General features: G+C 37.8%; 1 protein-coding gene across 1 annotated transcript in view; it reads left to right on the forward strand.

The window, feature by feature from the left end:
• Nucleotides 1–5,918: 5,918 nt before the first annotated feature.
• CDH17 (cadherin 17) overlaps nt 5,919–19,932 on the forward strand; it is a 62,196-nt gene continuing 48,182 nt past the window's right edge. Inside the window, exons 1-2 of the mRNA XM_072603548.1 lie at nt 5,919–6,082; nt 16,633–16,703. Coding sequence (XP_072459649.1) covers nt 16,653–16,703 — 51 coding nt within the window. The 5' untranslated portion in view covers nt 5,919–6,082; nt 16,633–16,652. The remainder of the gene's footprint in view (nt 6,083–16,632; nt 16,704–19,932) is intronic.

Raw genomic sequence — 19,932 nt, forward strand, 5'->3', positions numbered from 1 at the left:
ACTTTTACCCTTTTTCTCATTTTAACTCCAGTGTTTCTTCTATCAAAGTCCTGCTCTGGTCTCTCATTGTGGCATGAGTGGGGTGTGACTCTGGGTTATAAAACTCTTTAATTTCTGCAGTAGAGGGCTGACTGGCAGCCTTAGGGGTACAGTGGATAGAGCACTGGAAGACCTGGGTTCAGATCCAGCCTCAGAAACTTGCTAGCTACATGTCCTTGGGTGAACCTCTGTTTGCTCAATTTCCTCATCTGTAAAACGGAGATAAATAATAGCAGCCACCTTAGGAAGATGGATACAAGGGAGTTTCCATAGGGTAGAATGAAAGCCTGCACTGCCCCAGGCAACAGAAGCTGCAAACTGTCTGACTGAGGCTGGAGGCTGGGGGGAAGTTGAGGAAAGATCTGCAGGGACATAGGCATGTCAGGAATCTCTTCAAGAGCTGGAGATGGGGACAGAGATGGAAGAGGGGAGATAAGCAGGTTAATAAACTTTGACATTTAGAGAGACGTGCAGGAAGGAAGGTCCCTTTCCTTCCCCTTCTACACTGTCTGGGGGTGGGGGTAGGGGGATGGGAGTTGATGATCAAATGAGACAATACTTTGTGAAAGTGCTTAACATAGTACCTGGGACATCGTAGGCACTAGATAAATATTTATTCCCTTCTACCATGCCAGATTGGTTTTGAATTTGGACCCACTTCTGACTCCACTGAAGGAGAGAGCTCACTCAGACATGTCCTCATTTCTCACCTGGCTTATTTACCTTGATGCTCCTCAGCCTGACTTCTCTCCCATGTCCCAGGAAGCTCATTATTGGGATAACCTACTCATCCTGTGAGATCTCATCTGTCTTGGTATTCTACCTCATCGCATACCCAAGTTGGTACTTCCTTCCCCTGAGCACCCTCCCCACCTTTCAGCTTTCTTTTGTGTTTGTCTTCTCCCATTAGATTGTAAGCTCCCTAAGGGCAGAAACTGTTTCCTTTTTTTTTTTTATTTGTATCCCTAGGGCTTAGCACAATGCTTGGCACATAGTAGGCACTTAATCATGATTTATTCACTATTGATTATTGTCTGAGGATCAATCAATCAGTTGATGACTAAGTGAGGAATCTCTGACCACTATGAACCAGGGAACAATAACAAAAAGAACAAAGGAAAAAGGGACCTTGGTTGCTAAGAACCTCTCAGTTCTTATACCACATACCAACATTAATTTAACTATTGATAACTCGAAATGTAAAAATCTTTGTCCAATGGCTCATTCAATTCAGACAAATGAGTTGACATTTTGCTGCTGGAGATAATAAACCTGATCAATATCGACATTCTCACCATAAATTAAACTAGAAGACATAATGAAACTGTAACTCAGTGGAAAGACAGCTCTCAGGTTCTTGGAAAAGTGACAAAAGGAGTGGGTAGACTCAGTTTAATTATATACTTTAAAGCAACAAAAAACACCCCTTATTCACTTTACCTTTTAGTGCTCAAGATGAGTCAGTAAGAAAATTACTGTGAAAAATGTCAAAATTTATGAACCAACATCTGTTACAGAGAATGAAGAATTTGATAAGTTCCTCCAAATTAAAGTCAACATATAGCTTGATAATCAGTGATACCAATGGAAAGATGGGTGCAAAGGAGAATGTAAAAAATGATGTTGAAAACTATGATGTAAGATTAAGCTTTCAGATGCTTGTAGATTTCCCAAAAGGTTCACATCTGTGGATCATGAATACTTTCTTCAAGAAAAGGGTTGGAAGATATACTTGTTAAGCATTGATTAACATCATAAAAATGAAATTGACTACATATTAACAGGCAGGAAGTGATTGATTCCTGTTGTGTTATTTCAGAATCATAGGTCTGTGTCTGCTCAATCAAACCAGGAACTGGTTACAGCAAAGAGAAAAAAAAATTAACATCAATTTTTTTAAACAAGGGATAAAGATGAGAAGACCCTTTATGCAACTGTGATAGTTCCAAACTGAACACTTCAAACAGGCTGCTAGCTTGGAAAAAATGGGAAATGAATTAATGAAAAGATATTGTGATTATTACCATTTCTTGTAGTTTTTACCCATGAGGAACAGTTGACTACAACAAGGACAATCAGGTCCCCAACCTGAATAATACTTAATCTCTTTGTCAGGTGTAGAGGGATGATAGCCAAGAGTTGTAACCAAGATTACTTGCAAGATATTATGGAAGAGGAGGATGGAAGTTTTTAAGTACCTGCATTGCCTCATAAAACTGAGAAGCAGTAGCATTTGACAATGATAAGAATAGCTGCCTTTATAAAGGGTTTTTAAAAGTTTGCAAAGCACTTCACATTTGAATCTCACAGCAATGACCCTCATAGGTAAGCACTATAGATATTATATGAGGAAACTAAGATTCTGAGAAATTAAGTGACTTACCCATGGTTGAAAACCAAAGAATTTAGTGTCAGGAACGGGATGGGATATGAACCAGTTCAATTCTATTCATTCTATTCCACTCCCCCTCTACCTAAAACATTCTTTAGCTCAACTAAGATCAAACCCAGTAAATTTATAGAGGAATCTAGGAGAAGGAACATGAATAGATGGATGCCAAGTGGAACAAATTTGTCAGGGTTCTATAGAGATTCATCATTGATTATTTTGAAACATTTACACTGTAACAGCTCAGTACCTGATATGCTTGCTATATGAAGACATGGCAAAAATGAGAACATCTAGCACTGAAGTAATTGAGATTGTTGTTGTTCAATAGCATCTGGCTCTTTTCAGCTCCATTTGGGGTTTTCTTGGCAAAGCTAGTGGAGTGGCTTACTATTTCCTTCTCATTTTACAGATGAGGAATTGAGGCAAATAGGGTTATGAGATTTTCCCCAGGATCACACAGATAGTGTCTGAGACCAGATTTGAACTCATGAAAATCAATCTTCCTGATTCCAAGACCAGCGTTCTATCCACTGTCTAATCTAGCTGACCAAGCTAATTGACATAGGGGAAATCTTTTCTGGAGGCAATATAATTTCAAAAGTAGCCAGGGATTAATTTTCAAGATATTTGTGAGGGAAAGATTACAGAAGAAGGAAAAAGATCAGAGGTGCTATAATCCCTGCTTCCTAAAGAAAAAAAGTGAATAAGGAGACATAAGCAACTATTGCCAAGTAAGTCTACTTTCTCATCCCTATAAAATATTTGTGAGAATTATTTATCAGTATACAAAATTCAGGATCTGGAGTCAGGAATAGCTGAGTTCAAATCTGGCCTCAGATACTTACTAGCTGTGTAATGTAAGCAAGTCATTTAACCTCTATCTTCCTCAAGTTCCTCGACTGTAAAATGAGGATAATAATAGCACCTAACACATAGGTTTGTTATGAGAATCAAATGATATAATATTTGCAAAAGCACTTAGTGCAATGCCTGGCCCATAGTAGGATATATATGTATTAGCTATTATTATTGTTATTATATATAATCTATCTCCATCTATTTATCCTGTTGAATATTTGGGAATTATTCTTGTTGATAATATCAGAAAGGCATAGACAGGTTGGGGAATATGTTGTTTTTTTTTACAGTAGACCACATCTTCAGTCACACTATTAACTAAAACGTGCTAAAGAAGGAAGGAAACAAGCACCAATTAAGCACCTACTATGTACCAAGAGCTCTACAGATATTTTTTCACTTAATTCTCACTACAGCTTTGGGAGGTAGCTAGTATTATTTCTCTCCGCATTTTATAATTAAGGAAACTGAGATGGATAGAGGTGAAGTGAGTTGCCCAGGTCACACAGCTAGCAAATATCTGAGGCTGGATTTGAATTCAATGGCCAGAGCTCTGGCCACTATGCTACCTAACCATTTCATTCTAACTATACTATATCCTACTAAGTTTATTATTTATTGATGATTTTGAAAATAATTTATTTTAGAAAAGAAAAATGCAACTATAAAAGTTTTCCTCCAGTGAAATGTTAGCTTTAAGGGAAGCAACATAGTCACACCGGAAGAAATACTGGATTTGGAATTAGAGGCATTTGATTAGAGGAATCCTAATTCTCCTACATTCTGGTTATATGACTTCAGGCAAATACTTTAATTTCTCTGAGACTAAGAGAGGTCATTGTCTATAAAAAGATCAGCTGAATCAGATGGTCTCCATGGTCCTTTCTAGCTCTATTCCTTAAATGAGGCATTAAAATAGAAGATGTATTCTTGTCAAACAGGTTTGCTAGTCATGAGAAATGACCTACAGAGTCTAAACGGAAGGGAGATTTTTTATGGCTAATAAGGTTCTTCAGATTCTACTGTCTATGGACAACATTGTGCTGATTGCATTAAACCACAGAATACTAGCAAATCTCATCAGTGGGAACCATTACTTCTCAAAGGAGAGAGATTTAGCAGTCCACACAGGAAAAACCAAGTGGATGATGATTGTATATTGCCAAAATTATGATGTGCAATTGGATAGACAGCCTGTTGAATTAGTCCATTAGCACATACTTCTTGGACAATGACTAAAGATGGTTGATGAACTGAGTCGAGTTGAATAGGAAAAAGAGCACTCTAGGTCACATTTAGGAAATTGTGTAGTATTTTTGGTCATTCTGCTTCCGGATACAAAAACTTCCTGTTTAAAAGCTAATAACTTTCCAGTAATGTTATATGGCTGTGAGTCATGGAATACAATTATCTCTGAATATGCGAAATTGCAAGTGTCCCAAAAAGCAGTGGAGGGAGAGGGGGATGGAAGCAAGTTACAGCATGTGACTGATGATTACTTATATAAAAGAACAGTCATAAATGACATCATCGATAAAAATGTGTGATCAGAAAAGGAAATAATTATATTTCAAGAGTAAGGGGGAAGAGGTGACAAAATATGAGCCTCAGCGGAAGGCCTGCCCCACACTAGGTAGAGGATTATCTTTGGAGATTTATGGGAGGCCAAGAATCAGAAGAAGAATATAGGATGAAGCCACTTGTCTTCTCATGTTTTGCCATATGTATCAATGGAGAAAGTATACACATTATAGACATCAAAGAGCTATATAAACATAGATCTTATTCTGGTTAGTAACTTTTTAAAAGCACAAAAATAAATAAATATAATATTTAGGAAGTTTTCTATTTGGTTTGCTTTCTGGGGAAAAAAATAGGTCCTCTGATTTCATGTACATTTGAGGGATGGGTAGTCTTAATTGAGTAGACATGCAGGTATCAGATGCTTCTCCCCTTCTGAGTCATGTACAACTCCTTTACTTATAGCTACTAATCAACTCTCTGTCTCTGTCTCTGTCTCTGTCTCTGTCTCTCTCTCCCTCCCTCCCCTCTTCCTGTTTCCTATCTTCTGAAGTCAAGGGAGTGTCTGCAAATTATATCAAGTGCCGAACTGAGACAATTTGCTGGACAATCCTGAGGGCAAAAAATTCTCAGTTCATCTGGATCTTTATGGCAAAATAAATTTGAGCTGAAATTATCCTAAGAATTTTCTTCCTTTGGGGAGACCACAAATGACATCACGATAGGAAAGTTCCTTGTTTTGTTTGTCATTGATCTCCTTTGGCATGAAGACAACAAAAATTGGTGGTTGTAATTAATATGAATTGTGACCCAAAAGTTTGTGTTTACACTTATGACTGGTCTGGAACTTTGCACGCAATAGGTGCTTAATAAATGATCATGGTTCTTATCTTCTGATTTCCCTTTGCATAAAAAACAGACCTGAAGTTTATTTTAAAGAGTGCAGTAGGAAGCATGTTAAGTGTAATCTGCATTTTTCTTTAATACAAAATCATCCCTTTGCAGAGTGAATCTATTGTATCATTTATGACCCTATACCTTTTGATGATCCCTGAAAATCAATAAAAAAAAAATATGGTTAATGTTTAACGAAAGTGTAGGCTAATGTATCAGAAACTGTTCGGGAGAGGTTAGTGAATCAGAAACAGTTCAGAGGGAATAAATCATCTGCCTTTGTACAGGCAGATCCCACTTGTCTCAAGTAAGCAATCTTAAGACCCTAAAAGAAGAAAAAGCATTTTAAGGAACCTTCTCTTCTTTCCTAAATGAAAGGTAAGGTTTGACCTCTCTGAAGTATGTAGATATAATTTTAATGACTGAAAAATAAGGGTGAAATTTGCAGTTGGGTGAGGTACAGGGGCACTTAAAAAGCTAGTGGAATGGGCTTGTGGAGAGTAATGATGGTGCTGCTAGGAAGGGCAGTTTAGTTTTGTTTTACTCAATTTTACTTATTTGACAAGTTTTTTTCTTCAATATGTCTCACTGTCTGGTTCGCCTTTTTGTAAATGCATTTGAAGATCTAAATTCTGCTAAGTGGCAAAATCAAGAAAGAGTTTGTGTTCTGTTGGAAGTTAGAGACAAGCATTCAGTCATTTTTTTTTTTTTAGTGTGTATCTGAAAGTTTAAAAGAATCTGGTCTTGTGGTGTGAGGAAACTCTTGTCATTTCTGAAATTTGGATACAAATCTCCTTTTCAGTATCAAGTAATTGACACTTAAACAAAAATGTCTGCAAAAACTGAGAACCCCAGGGTTTACTAGATAGGTGGGAGCTAAGAATGATCAGGAATTAAAATTGTTGGAAGGCTGAAAAGAGGACTAGAAGAGCTTCCTGATGTGAAAAAGATGTATAGGAAAATGAAAATCCAAGGGGGAAAAGACACATATCCATTGAGGTTGGGGAGGACACCAAAAGATCAATGATAGTCTAGAACATCAAATATCTACTCTCTGGTTTGGGGTCTAGGCTATAGTTAGAGGATATGAAGTTTGTCAATGGTTTCTTGAAGGTTGAAATTCTCAAATCCCAAATCAACTTCCTCCTTTCTCTCCTTCTCCTTTTCTTCCTCTTCTTTGTTCTTGTTTTTATCAGAAGATCTGGAATTCTGATCCTGGCTCTTCTACCTTGCTTCATAACCTTGGGAAGGTCACTTCGTTGGTGTGGGTCTTGGTAGTCTTATCTGTAAAATGAGGATTAGATAGGATTACCTCTAACTTCCTTTCCAGTTCTAACAGTCTATAATGCTACAAAAATATTCTTTCTCTTGCCAGGAAACACAATATAGACTTCACCAATATAGATGTCCTATTAAAAAATTTAAGCAGGTGGCTCTGGTTTCTAGTCAGTTAAGTCATGTGATATCAGCTACGTCCTCCTCCATCAGGAAACACAACCTCTCAAAAATGTATTTCTTAAAGCATTCATTATATTTTTACTATAATGGATATACACAGTGAAAGTACACACCCAGAACCAGGGGACACAATGAATGCCACAGTTTCTAAGACATAAGTAGAAAGGAAAGGTCATGAATCTTAATGGCATTACTCCACCCCAGTTAGGTTGCCTTTCTTCCCCAAGGAGAATTAAATAAATGTTTGATGCTATTTCTTTTGGATTTCTATGCCAATTTCCAAAAAGCACAGTGTAATCCATTTTTCTTTTCCTATGAGGGAGAATATATTAGGAAGGAGCCAAGAAATGATCCCACTCGTTTCTTCAGAGATTCATGAGTTCATTCACTTATTCAACACACATTTTTTTTAGCACCTATTATTTTCAGAACACTGTGCAAAGTACTAGAGGAAATAAAATATTTAGGTAAAACATAGTTCCTACTTTCATGGAATTTTCACTTTAGTCAGGGGATAAGACATAAGCACAATTAACAATGATAAACAATAGCATATGATCTGTAGAAAGTTAAAAACAAACTTTTACTATTTGCAAGATACAAGGGAGGGGGGGAGGTTGTCACTACCTAGTGACAAGAATCATTCATTCATGGATTAGGAACCTTTAAGGTAATGGGTAGGAATTTAATAGGAGAAAAAAGGGAAGCAAGGTGTTCCAGGAATGGGGAACAGCATGAGCAATACCGTGGAAGTGGAGATGGCAGAGCTTATTTGGGAACAGAAAGCAGTCTATTTTAACTGGAACACAGAGTACTTTTTTTTTGGATCAAATCTGTGATATCATTCATATACACTCTTCTGTCAGTCAAAAAATTCTCACAGTTTAAGAGATCAGTTTGAACACAATTGACTACCTATGACTTAAGTTTCTGTGAAGTAAGAAAAAGCCTGTGGGTGAAATAGCCACGATGAATGAAGCCTCACTGTGTTCAGAGTTCCAAGTCACAATGACACTTTGTAGGTTAAAAAGAGCTTTGTTTTTCTATTCTGCCCTACCCCCAACACATCCCTGGATGGGGTCTCAGTTAGCCATCCTTTATTCTGAATTTTATTTTCAGCAAATGTGTCATAATGAAATACTAGGACATTAACAAGAGTTTATGACCTTTTAAGCACATTCAAAAGGGTATGAAGGCACACCCTTAAGAATTTGTGCTCAGTGAACAAAAGAAGTAACAAGTTACAAATGAATATTTAAATCAATAAATTAATTATAAACTTCATTTCACACAAAGAAACAGTGATTCCAAATTGCTTCTTTGGTCACTGGTATAATTGGGCTTCCATGGTTGGAACAGAGAAAATTCCATTTCCCTTTGGGAATTGTTCAGGTCTTCTTGGAGGATGTATTTAAGTCATTATTCTGAGTTCTTCATCATCATTATCATTCCATGTAGGCTTTACCAGACCACTGAAGTTGGAGGGGGAGGCATCCATAATACAAAGAAGGTTAAGAACCTTGGTATGGGTTGTGAGTCCCAAATACCTGGGTTCAAATCCCATTTACAATGCTTACCTGTGACAATGGGCAAATTACCTTCTCTGAGTCTCAGGTTCCTCATCTGGAAAATCAGTAAAATAATTCCTATAGCACTATCCCCATAGAAATGATCAAATAAAAAAATACAGAGTGGCCCAAAAGCCTTAGTGCCATTTTAAGCTATTAAATCTAAAGAAATTTAAGCTACTAAATTTAAAGACACTAAGAATTTAGGGCCTTAGAAATTGCCTGTATGATAGTTCAGTTAACCAAAATTTGAATCTTTTAAAAAAATTTTCTAGGGGACCTGCTATTTAAAGGAAACTTGTGAATTCTTCTGTAAAATGAATAATTACCCCTAATTTATTTTTTATGTAATTCCAAATTTTTAAACATTGGGATTACTTTCATATTTCATTTTGTGAGATTTAACACAAACTCCAAAAGTGTATGTAACTCTCTCTTCCACTTTTCTCTCCCTCTTTCATCCCCCTTTCTTCCTCTTCTTTTTCTCTTTCTCCCTCTACTTCTCTCTGTCCCCCTCTTTTACTTAACCCTCTTCTTCTTCTCTCTGCTTTTGGACTGCCACCCAATAAACAACCCATAATATATAAACCAGTCAGAGCCATTCCCTTCTCTTCAGTTAAGATAATTTGCCTGCTATAAGGCAGTAGTATTGGTCTTCCTCCATTCCTCCTTTCTTTCATCCCTTCCTTCTTTCCTTCCTTCCTTCGTTTTTCCTTTTCACTCTTTCTTTCCTTTGATTAAGTCTCTCAGTCAAGAGGCTTTCTCTGTCTCACTAATCTGTAAGTAATGTGATTGATGCCAAAAGCTTCTATCTAACCAAACTAAAAAAAAATGCATGTTTTATCTGAAAACCACTTAACAAGGATTGCTGCGAGCAAGATTTTAATTTGATCTTCATTCATAAATGACCATGGTTCCTAACTTATACTTGCTGTGCCAAATTAGTGCTATCCAAAATGATGACAAGGCACTTGGGGCTGTTTCATCCTGGTGAGGTTGTGCGTTGAAGGTACATCCTGCCTGGGTGTGCTCCCCAGCTCCCCATAGTGTTTTTAAATAGCCACTCTAGTCATTCCCTTCTGGGATTTATCAGCTGTTCTGCCATGGTTGGATATTTTGTACAGCTGACTCTGCCATAGTAGTAGGCACTAAGTTCAAAGCACTCAGAAATTTTGAGAGAATGGGTTTAAAAGTTGTGATGAATGATTCTCAGCTTCCTATAGTTCACCCATCTATCAGCTTCTGTTTGCAGGAGAAAAGTACTTGTCTGTTCAGTGATTAACAGACTTGGAGATCTGGAGCCTAGAGATTCACTGTATTTACTGAGATAAAGGAGGATATGACAAAAACTCTCTTAAAGAGTACTTGTAAAGAGTTTCCCATTGTTAAGATACTTGTCCTACTCTGAATTTTAAAAATCCTTTTAAAGTACATTGGAGCCCATGTAGAGAATGAATTATTCTCGATGAATGGTTTCACTGGGATGGTGTCTGTCTTGCATAATTGCCCTATGAAGAGTTCAATACAAGGAGACTTCTAACCAGGGGTGTACTGGTTCTGAGAACTGATAAATTTTCAATGTGAGTATTTAATCAGAGTTGGATTTATTGTTTTGTTGATTGTCTAGACTTAAGAAAGTGAGAGAGAAAATGCTAATAATACACTTAAAAATGTGTTGTGCATAAACCTTCACCCTTCTTCAAGGTTGGTTATTAAATATTTACCAGCATACAACTGCCCCAATCTGTAGATTACCAATCTCTCTATTAGCAAGAATAAGAGTTCATAGCTTCGTTTAAAAATTAGAAGGCAGATGTAAAGAATAGAAGGTGAGGAGAGGAAAAGGGGCTAAGTTTTCCTGAAATAAATTCCATTTGAAAAGCTCAAAATGGCTACAAAAGGAAGAAGGGTTTTTTCAGCGCCAGAAGTTGACTTTGAGAAAGTGAAGTATAATATTATTTCCTTGAACAGAGACAGTAGACATTAAGCGAAGGGGTACTTTAAAAAAAATAGAGTGGACTGAACTTAATATGTGATGAAGTGTGGTCACTCATGATGTCTCTGCTACAGGGCGAGACCTCAGAAGAACCCAGAGCTTTATAAAAAAATGTCTCAGTATGAGGATGGATGTCAGTGTTGCTGCGAGTTATATAGCTTTCTTGATTATGACGTCTAAGTTACCCTCAGGATAAACACTTTTTTGGCGAATGACTGTTTGAAACAAGATTGCCAGTAGGAAAAGTTTCCAGAACTAAAGAGATCTGGTTTTAATTCAACCAACATGGAGAACTGAAGACTTTCCATTGGAGAATGTTGACTTTAGGACCTTTGCCCTGTGTCATCAGGATTTCCTAGACAGTTGCTATGGAGAATATTTAGCCTTTATGTGCATATATATAGTATACACAATGATTACATTAAAAAGAAGATACATAAGAGACTTTTAAAATTTCACTTCAAAAAAAAGGGAAAGTAGTAGCTTAACAAAAATTGACAGTTTCACTCTTCCCTTGATGGATGTCCAGAGAGACCCTGGCAGAAGGTGGAAAACCCAACCATTTGGTTTGGATAATTTAGACAAAAAGATCACTGAAGTTACCTGGAAGTCTGCTTCATTCCTCTTCTAAATATTACCTGGGGGAAACTCAAACTATATATTCTGATCAGGCTTTGTGGAAAGTAATTTAAAACATGGTGTGCCCTAAGTATCATTAAAGATTTTATGACTCAGATTCAGAGACCTGTTTATGACAATGTTCCATGTAACTGATTTCCATGCAGAGAAAAAGTATGACAAAGCCCTGCTGGAGAGGTTGAAGTTCATTTTTTATATAATCCTGATAGAACCCTTCAATGAACTATGTAACTATGTGCTTCATTTGGCTATGTGCTATGCCTCTGTGGGAGACAAGAACTCTATTCATGGAGGATTTTTCAAATTGTAAGTTACGAAAGAAGGAGTGGTATTATCCTACTTGAAAAGGTCTCAACTGAACATATTAAGGAGGCAGGACAAATTACGATCATAGGAGCATAGATTTAGTACTGCAAGAGGCCTTTTTCACTTAATAGATGAGGAAAGTGAGGCACAGAGAAAGTTATATGACTTACCCAAAGTTACCCAGATTGCAAATATCATAGATGGGATTTAAACCCAGGTCTATCCTGATTCCAGAGCCATGGCTCTACCCACTAAGCCACACTACTCCCCCACCTCTCCCCAAAAGAAGGCCCATAGAGCACCTGAATTCAAGGCTCAGACATTCTGATGTTGGCAACTAAAGATCAATGGGTGAATTGAAAGAAACGCTGAGCTAAAGCCAGAGCCCAAGTAAATTTGTCCCTAAGTAAGTAATAGAAGACTGGTAGTGGCAATGGAAAAATATGCATTTCCACCCTTTCCTGGTAACCTTTCTATAATGGAAAAGAACAAGTGTGACAGAAAAGATGCATCATGAATTCATCTCTGTCTTTATTTTAGGGCTTACAAAAATAGGTAATGACTTCCTTGAACATCAATCTAAAATAAAAATACTCGTTTTTATCTATTTAGTATTTTGCTTTGTCTCTTGCCCATTTGAGTTCCATTTCTATGGGAGATCAGAAATGCCACCAATGCCACTTAAAATGAGGTGGTTAGCATCTTCCTGTCCAATGCTGCCCATCTACTGAGAAGTGAAAACTATTAGTTTGTTTGAAATAATAGCCTGTGCCAACAATACAAGTTTAATTAAATCTAAATATAATTCAAAGGAGTTGTTTTTAGATCATTTGTACATTCTAGTGCTTTGAGAATTAAAACATGTCAATCTATTTATAGCATGTTAATTTTAAACACTTGTGAATGTTTGGCAATAATCAAGTTCTATTCATAAAACTGAAATATTTAAATCTCAGAAACTCAGTTTGTGTGTTTCATCCTATAATGTGATGTAACTAATGTATATTTCTCAAAGTAACACTCCTAAAGCACAAGTCTGGTTATGTCATTTCTCTGCTCAGCACCAGTGGTTGTCAATGATGTGTTTCTTATTCTTTGTTGTTTAGCTGTTTTTCAGTCATGTCTAATTCTTCATGAACCGTTTCAGGGTTTTCTTGGCAAAAATACTGGAGTGGTTTGCCATTTCCTTCTCCAGCTCTTTTTTACAGATGAGGAAACTGAGGCAAACAGAGTTAAGAGACTTGCTCTAATATCTTCCAGTTAGTAAGTATCTGAGGCTAGATTTGAACTCAGACATTCCTGACTCCAGAATTAGTATTCTATTCACTGTATCATCTAGCTGTCCCCAATGACGTGCTGGTAAATGTTTAACAACCAGCTCTCCAAACTGTATGCAAAGCAAATTTTAAATCTTAATCTGCATTATTAACATTTTCTCCATCACTTTCTTAATTCTAGACAACAAAGCAATATATTTATCCCTGATTTTTTTGCTGATTTGTTTGATGTGTTTGCTAATTTCCTCACACAACTAATTTGACTTAGTTTTTTGCATGCTATGTCCAATTCAACCCCCCAAAAGCCCATTCATAGACTGTCTTCTACCTATCTTTCCAACTTCATTATATTAGTCACCTCTTATCTATGGTCCAGCCAGCTGCTCTGTCTGCTGTTCTTATAGGCCATTCCATCCCTCAAATCCTTGCCTTTGCACAGTCTGTCCTCTATTTCAGGAATGTGCTCTACCCTTACCTTCCCTCTTAGAATCCCCAGTTTCCTTCAAAGTTCAGTTGGTACTACTTGCTACATGAGGCCTTTCTGGATTCTCCCAGCTAGGAGTGTTCTCCCCTGCCCCAATTACTTTGTATTTATGCTGTTTATATCATGTACCTCTATATATCTATGTAGATATGTCATCTCTATGTCTCTTTCTCTCTATACATATCTATCATGTCTATGCTTCTATCTATTTTTCTATCCTCTATCTTTCTACTCTTTCTCTCTATTCTTTCTATCTATCCTGTTTCCCACTATGTCCATCCATCCATGCATCCATCTATCTATCTATCTATCTATCTATCTATCTATCTATCTATCTATCTATCTATCTATCTATCTATCTTCTCTCCCTTGATAGTATATAAACTTCTTGAAGGCAGGGGACTGTTTCATTTTTTTGATCTCTCTCCAGCATCTACTGTAACAATGACCGACACACAATAGATAATAAACATATGCCGATTGATCAGTTAATGTGGATATTTCATTTTGTAGGCATTAGTGTGCATTGAGTATTCATATTTAGCTTGATGGGCATAGAGACATGGCATAATGGATAGAATGCTGAAATTTAGAAACTTTGTTTTTAGTCCCATCTCCGACATTTGCAGGCTTTGGCACTGTGGGCAAGTTATTTAACCTTTCAGAGCCTGAGTTTTCTCATTTGTAGAATGTGCCTAAGAATATTTCCACTACTTATCTCATAACTTTTTGTACCAAGGTGCTTTGTAAACCTTGAAAGACTGTATAAATGTGAATTGTTAACTAATATTATTAAAAACACCAAACAAAAATGAGATGATTCACAAAAAATTCTCACTTTTGTTTAACATGAAAATAAACCACTTCTACCAATGTAGTTTCCCATTGTCTCAGTGAGTTTCTTGGTGGCTTAAGCCAATAGGTTATAAACCCTGGCAGCTTTTTGCTAGGCTAGAAGGGAGTCTTTTAGTATCATCTTAGTGATGAATGATGTCTATTGTCTGGGGACTTGTTTAATTAATAGTCTGTAGAGGGTGCTCACCAAAAAATTGGCACTAAGGTAGTTAATTTTTTTTTTTAAATTAAAGCAGCTGGAAAAGCCATCTACCAAAGCAAGGAGGGGTTTCAGGCTTCATTGATGGCAGAGGTACTCAAAGTAATGAAGTAATTAATCTTTCAAAAGGAGAAAATAAACCGAATTTAAATGTGACATCTAGATGCATTAGTCAAACTGATTCTAATGGGAAAGTGACTTTTTAAATATTTGAATGTTGGTGATGGCAGGCAGGAGACTTGAATTGTAGTCCCTAGGTGGCATAATAAATCTTTTTATCACTCTGGGCCCTTTGTGTCTAGATCTGCAAAACAATACTATGTGGCACAATGGATAGTTCAAATCCAGCCTCAGACACTTGTTAGGTATGTGACCTTGGTAATTCACTTAACCTTGGCCTGCCTGAGTCTTCTCACCTGTAAAATGGGAGTAAAATAGCACCTGACTCCCAAGGATGTTGTGAGGATTAAATAAGATAATACTCCTAAAGCACTTTCCAAACTTTAAAGTACACACACACACACACACACACACACACACACACACACACACACACACACACTTACTAGGTGTTGTTGTTGTCTGACATGACTTCTGAAGTGGCTTCTAGCTCTTAATTTCTATGATTCTTGGATTTTCCATGCATAAGACTTCTCAATTAAGAGGATAGGGCTAGGGCTAGGAGTGATTCAACCTAGATTCTGGTCCTGGTTTTACCAATTAGCTACATTCTGTGTTTCATTTCCTTTGCCCGATGAATGGGGATAATCATCCCTGCCTCAGCAGCCATACAGGGAGGTCTGTATAAAGATAATGTGATTGTATTATGAAATCTTTGGCTTTTGTAGTACAATGGATCTGAGAGGATCATAGAGATGAAGATATTTTGAGTGCCTGAGAGCATTACACATCTTTATCATAAAAATGATTTAGGGGATTTGACTTTAAATTATGTTGTATCTAAGTAATAACCTTCCTTTTCAGAAAACATGGAGCATTTCTCTCATAGCTTAAGCACAGTTATGAATTGTCCTGAATTTCACCAAGGAATTCAACCTCTCAGGCTAGAAGGGATCTCAGAGGTCATCTAGTCCGAATCCCTTCTTTTACAAACAAGAAACTGAGACCCAGGAAGGTTAATTAATGAACCCAAAGTCACATGGGTATTAAGTGTCAGAAGCAGGATTTGGTATAGTAGGAGACAAGCCAAGGACTGGGATTAATTTCCCATTTGTATACTTACAGGATTAATTAAGACTAACTTCTTTCCTCCTGAAGGGTTTAATGTTTGCAAAGCACTTTATATACATACCCTCAGCTCAACAGGGAAGGAGGAAAGGTCAAGGAGAAGGACTGGGCATAGATTTAGCTAATCAGACAGTAGAGAATCCATCCTTGTAAAAGACTGTCCTGTGAAAAAAGAAGGAAAGAAGGAAGGAAGGAAGGAAGAAAGAAAGAAAGAAAGAAAGAAAGAAAGATAGAAAGAAAGAAAGAAAGAAAGAAGGAAAGAAAAAAGAAAGAAAGAAAGAGGAAAGAAAGGAAGAAAAAGAAAGGAAGAAAGGAAAAAGAAAGAAAGAAAAAGAAAGAGAGAGAAAGAAAGGAAAAAGAAAGAAAGAAAGAAGGAAGAAAGAAAGGGAGGAAAAAAGAAAGGAAGGAAGAAGGGAAGAGGGAAAGAAAAGAAGGAAGGAAGAAGGCAGGAAGGCAGAGAGAGAAAGAGAAAGAAAAAGATGGAGGAAGAAAGAAAGAAAAGAAGAAAGGAGGGGGAGAAAGAAAGAAGAAAGCAGGAAGGGAAGGAGGGAGGGAAGGAAAAAGGAAAGGACAGAAGGCAAAAAGGAGAGGAGAGAGAGAGAATTCTTTAATATAGGAAAATCTCATGTGAGTGCCACAGCATCCCTGTGAGGTAGGTTATTATCCCCATTTTACAGATAAGGATATTGAAGCTGAGAAAGGCTAATTAACTTGCCCATAATCACTATGCAAGTAAGTATTGAAGATAGGTTTCAAGCCCATAACTGCTGACTCCAAATCAAGTCTTCTATTCTCTTATCCCGGCCTTAGGACATGAAATAAAACATTGATCTTTCATAAGTAGAAGATTGATGGTTTGAACAGTCATTAATTATTCTTATCTCTGTTTTTTCCACAGGAGTTTGAATCAAAGAAAACATGCAGACACAAACCTCCTTTTGGTCACTGTTCCTCCTTTTACTTTATTTGGTAAGATCAGAGAGTTTTCCTTTCTGTTTTTCACTAGACAATTTGCTGACAACTTAGGTATGTTGTGTCCCTTCGCTGCACCTCCATCTCCCTTAGATTTCCTCCTCTCTCCCTCAGGGGATTTCCCAATTTTCCTTTCCCTTTCCTCTCAGCCTTCATCAGGGGGAATTTGTCAGAGCCCTCCCTCCATGCCCCAGCTTAGCAGGCGGTCAGGGCAGAATACAGATAGGGTGTGGGCTCAGCAAATCAGAGTGGAACATCCATCCTTTGCTAAAAACCTTCCTGCAAAGCAAATGCATACCAAATCCAGGTCAAGAGATGGAGAGCATGTATAGTTTAAACCGGTTTCATTCCCAGAATTCTGTGGATGTAAATCACACGCACTTCTGCCTTAATTAAAATGTCCAGAATGAATGTTCTTCAGCCAGGAGATGAAAATGCCTCCCCAATCCCACCTCCAGCCCCTGAAAATCATCACCACCACCTGGGTGAGGTTTAAAAATGAGAAGAAGGGGAAGAAAAATCAGTTTTTCAGATTTCTTATGTGATCTGATCAAAGGATCATGAGTGATATTTGGACTTTTCCCATGTCTTTTGCTGAATTCTTTATTTTTTAAAATCATTTTGAGTAAGGAATGCTATCTCTGAGTCACTTAGAAATGAAGTTGTTCCTTTTGTTTCTAGTTTATGTTTTAGGTTTCATTTAGGCCTGCTTTTGTCTGTTTTTTCAGGGAGAGGAAGGAGAAGAATCAGTCATGTCCCTTTTCTCCATTAAATTCACTTGCAGTGATTTTCTGGATTTAATTTTGTGCAAGTGTGAGGCAGGGTTTTCATTCCTTTTTTTGGAGTGCAAAATGAAGACCGGAGGATCTAAGAATGCTAACAGGCCTCTGGTTTCTCATTGCCTTTACTCTAGGGAAGGCATTGGAGATGGCTGGTTCCAGTTAGCCCAAGAGAGTCAATATAATTCTGAAGTTTTTATGGCTAACCTCCCTGAGTTTAAGCCTCCTCATTTGCAAAACGGGAATAATGTACTACCTAGCTTTCAGGGTTGTTTTAAGAAAAACACTTTGTAAACTCTAAAGTATAATACAAAATGGGGGCTATCCTCACATGGGAAGGAGTCAAACAGAGAGAATATCTAGAGCGAAGAAGGGCCCTTGTTCCGTTTTAGTTAGCTAGGTGTATACTCACCCATCTGGGCTCCCTGGTTCATCCATGCAGAACTGTGTAAGCTGGGAAATAGAAATGAAACCTCAGAGGAGTGCAACTCTTTGCCTTGGATCCAGAAAGCTTCACTTTAGTTCTTTTTCCAGGGTTTAGGGTAAGGGTGAATTTCCTTCTACTCTACTCTTACTTATACCTTTTGGTGCTCCCAAAAGGTAGATGAGAATATGCCTAAACCACCATCTGCTGCAATGAGCCTGAGTGCAGGGAGCTAGTAGCATTTCAAAGGTGGCACTACCACCACCTCCTTCACTGCCCCATTCCCATCTCCAGTATATCACCTGATATGTTTGATGGCTAATGTCAATTGTTATTATTATTGTATAGATGTTAATAGCTATTAAAATAGCTATTTTGTGAGCAATTTAAAACCTACAAAGTACTTTACACTCACTATTTCATTTTTTAAAAAGTACTGCAATAGGAGTCAGAGAATATGAATTCAAATCCTAATCTAACTGTGTAGCTTTGGCCAAGTCATTAAACTTCTGTGGGCCTCAGTTAAGAGGATTGGACCAAATGACCTCTGAGACCCTTACATAAGTCTCATGAGGGAAATACTATAGTTATTATTGTTATTTTGACCAGATTTGCAATTTCATTAGTGTAGAGAACTGCTTGGTAACTTCATCTATCAGTAGAGATGAGCCTTAGCACCTTAGGGCCCTGAAAGGATAAATGACTTGCCCTTGGTTGTATAGCTAATATGTGTCAGAAGTGAGCCTTGAACTCCTGTCCTCCTGATGTAGTTTAAGGTACTCCTTCTCCATTGAATAATACGTTGCCAAGTCAGATCCTGAGGGCCCATGCCAGTGGTCTCATGGAAACAAAAATTCTGTCAGTCTTGTGTGTTCACCTTTCAGTTTTCTTATACTGATATTATATAGGAGCAGCTAGGTGGTGCAATGGATAGAGCACCAGTGCAGGAATCAGGAGGACCTGAGTTCAAATCTCACCTCAGACACTTGACACTCACTAACTGTGTGACCTTGGGCAAGTCATTTAACCCCAATTGCCTCATCCTGGGTCATCTCCAGTCATCCTGATGAATATCTGATCACTGGATTCAGACGGCTCTGGAGGAGAAGTGAGGCTGGTGACCTGCACAGACCTCTGTCACTCAAAGTCAAGTGCAAGTCATGCCATTATTTCACTGATGGCATGGTCTTCTTCAGCAACGAAGGATGAACACACATATTATCCCTATTTAGTTAGTTGATGAGGAAACCAAGGTTAATATAAGGGAGATTGAATGACTTACTGATGGTCCCCGGAGGTAAGACTCAAACCCTGGTCTCTGTAGAGTCTCTACAACTCCAACTCTCCAACTCTAGCCCTCATTCCATCATACCATACTGCCTTGTGTGTATGGCTGGTGTCAGAAGTGGCCCATCACTCTCCTCCAGACTGGCTGTTTTCCTGTTTCTCACACACCACTCTCATCTCCTCTGGTCTTGCATTTATGCTGACTTGTGCACTCCCTCCTAACTCCATCTCTTGTGACCTTTCTTTCTTCAAGTTCCTGTTCCCTAGATGTGTGAGGGCCCCTCCTCCCCAACTTTGCACCTGCTTTGTAGGTTTTTGAATATACCTATATGTGAGCATGTCATCTCTCTCATTAGAATGTTTACTTTTGGTGTACTTCTGTCTTTGTGAGCCCAAGACCCAGCCCAATGCCTGGCATATAATACATGCTTAACTCATATTTATCGATTGACTGGATGAATCTTTGCACTTAAGGATTTGTTGATCTGCTAAAATGTAGGGGAAATATTGGAGTCTTATGGAAGAAACCATTATTAGTCATTTCTATTCTATCAGGAATGTTTCTCAGAGCCTTTCCCAGAAACAAGATTAGAAAAGAAATGAAAGGAGAGGCCTTGAGGTCCCTGGGCCTTGTAGACAGTGGAGGAGGCTGTGGATGTCGAGATAAGCAGGGTAAAGGTTGCGGTATGGGCACTCTTGAGGCACCAAGGACAAACCTCACTTCTTTCACAGCTTT

This window comes from Notamacropus eugenii, chromosome 4 (genome assembly GCF_028372415.1).
Source record: "Notamacropus eugenii isolate mMacEug1 chromosome 4, mMacEug1.pri_v2, whole genome shotgun sequence".
NCBI lineage: Eukaryota > Metazoa > Chordata > Mammalia > Diprotodontia > Macropodidae > Notamacropus > Notamacropus eugenii.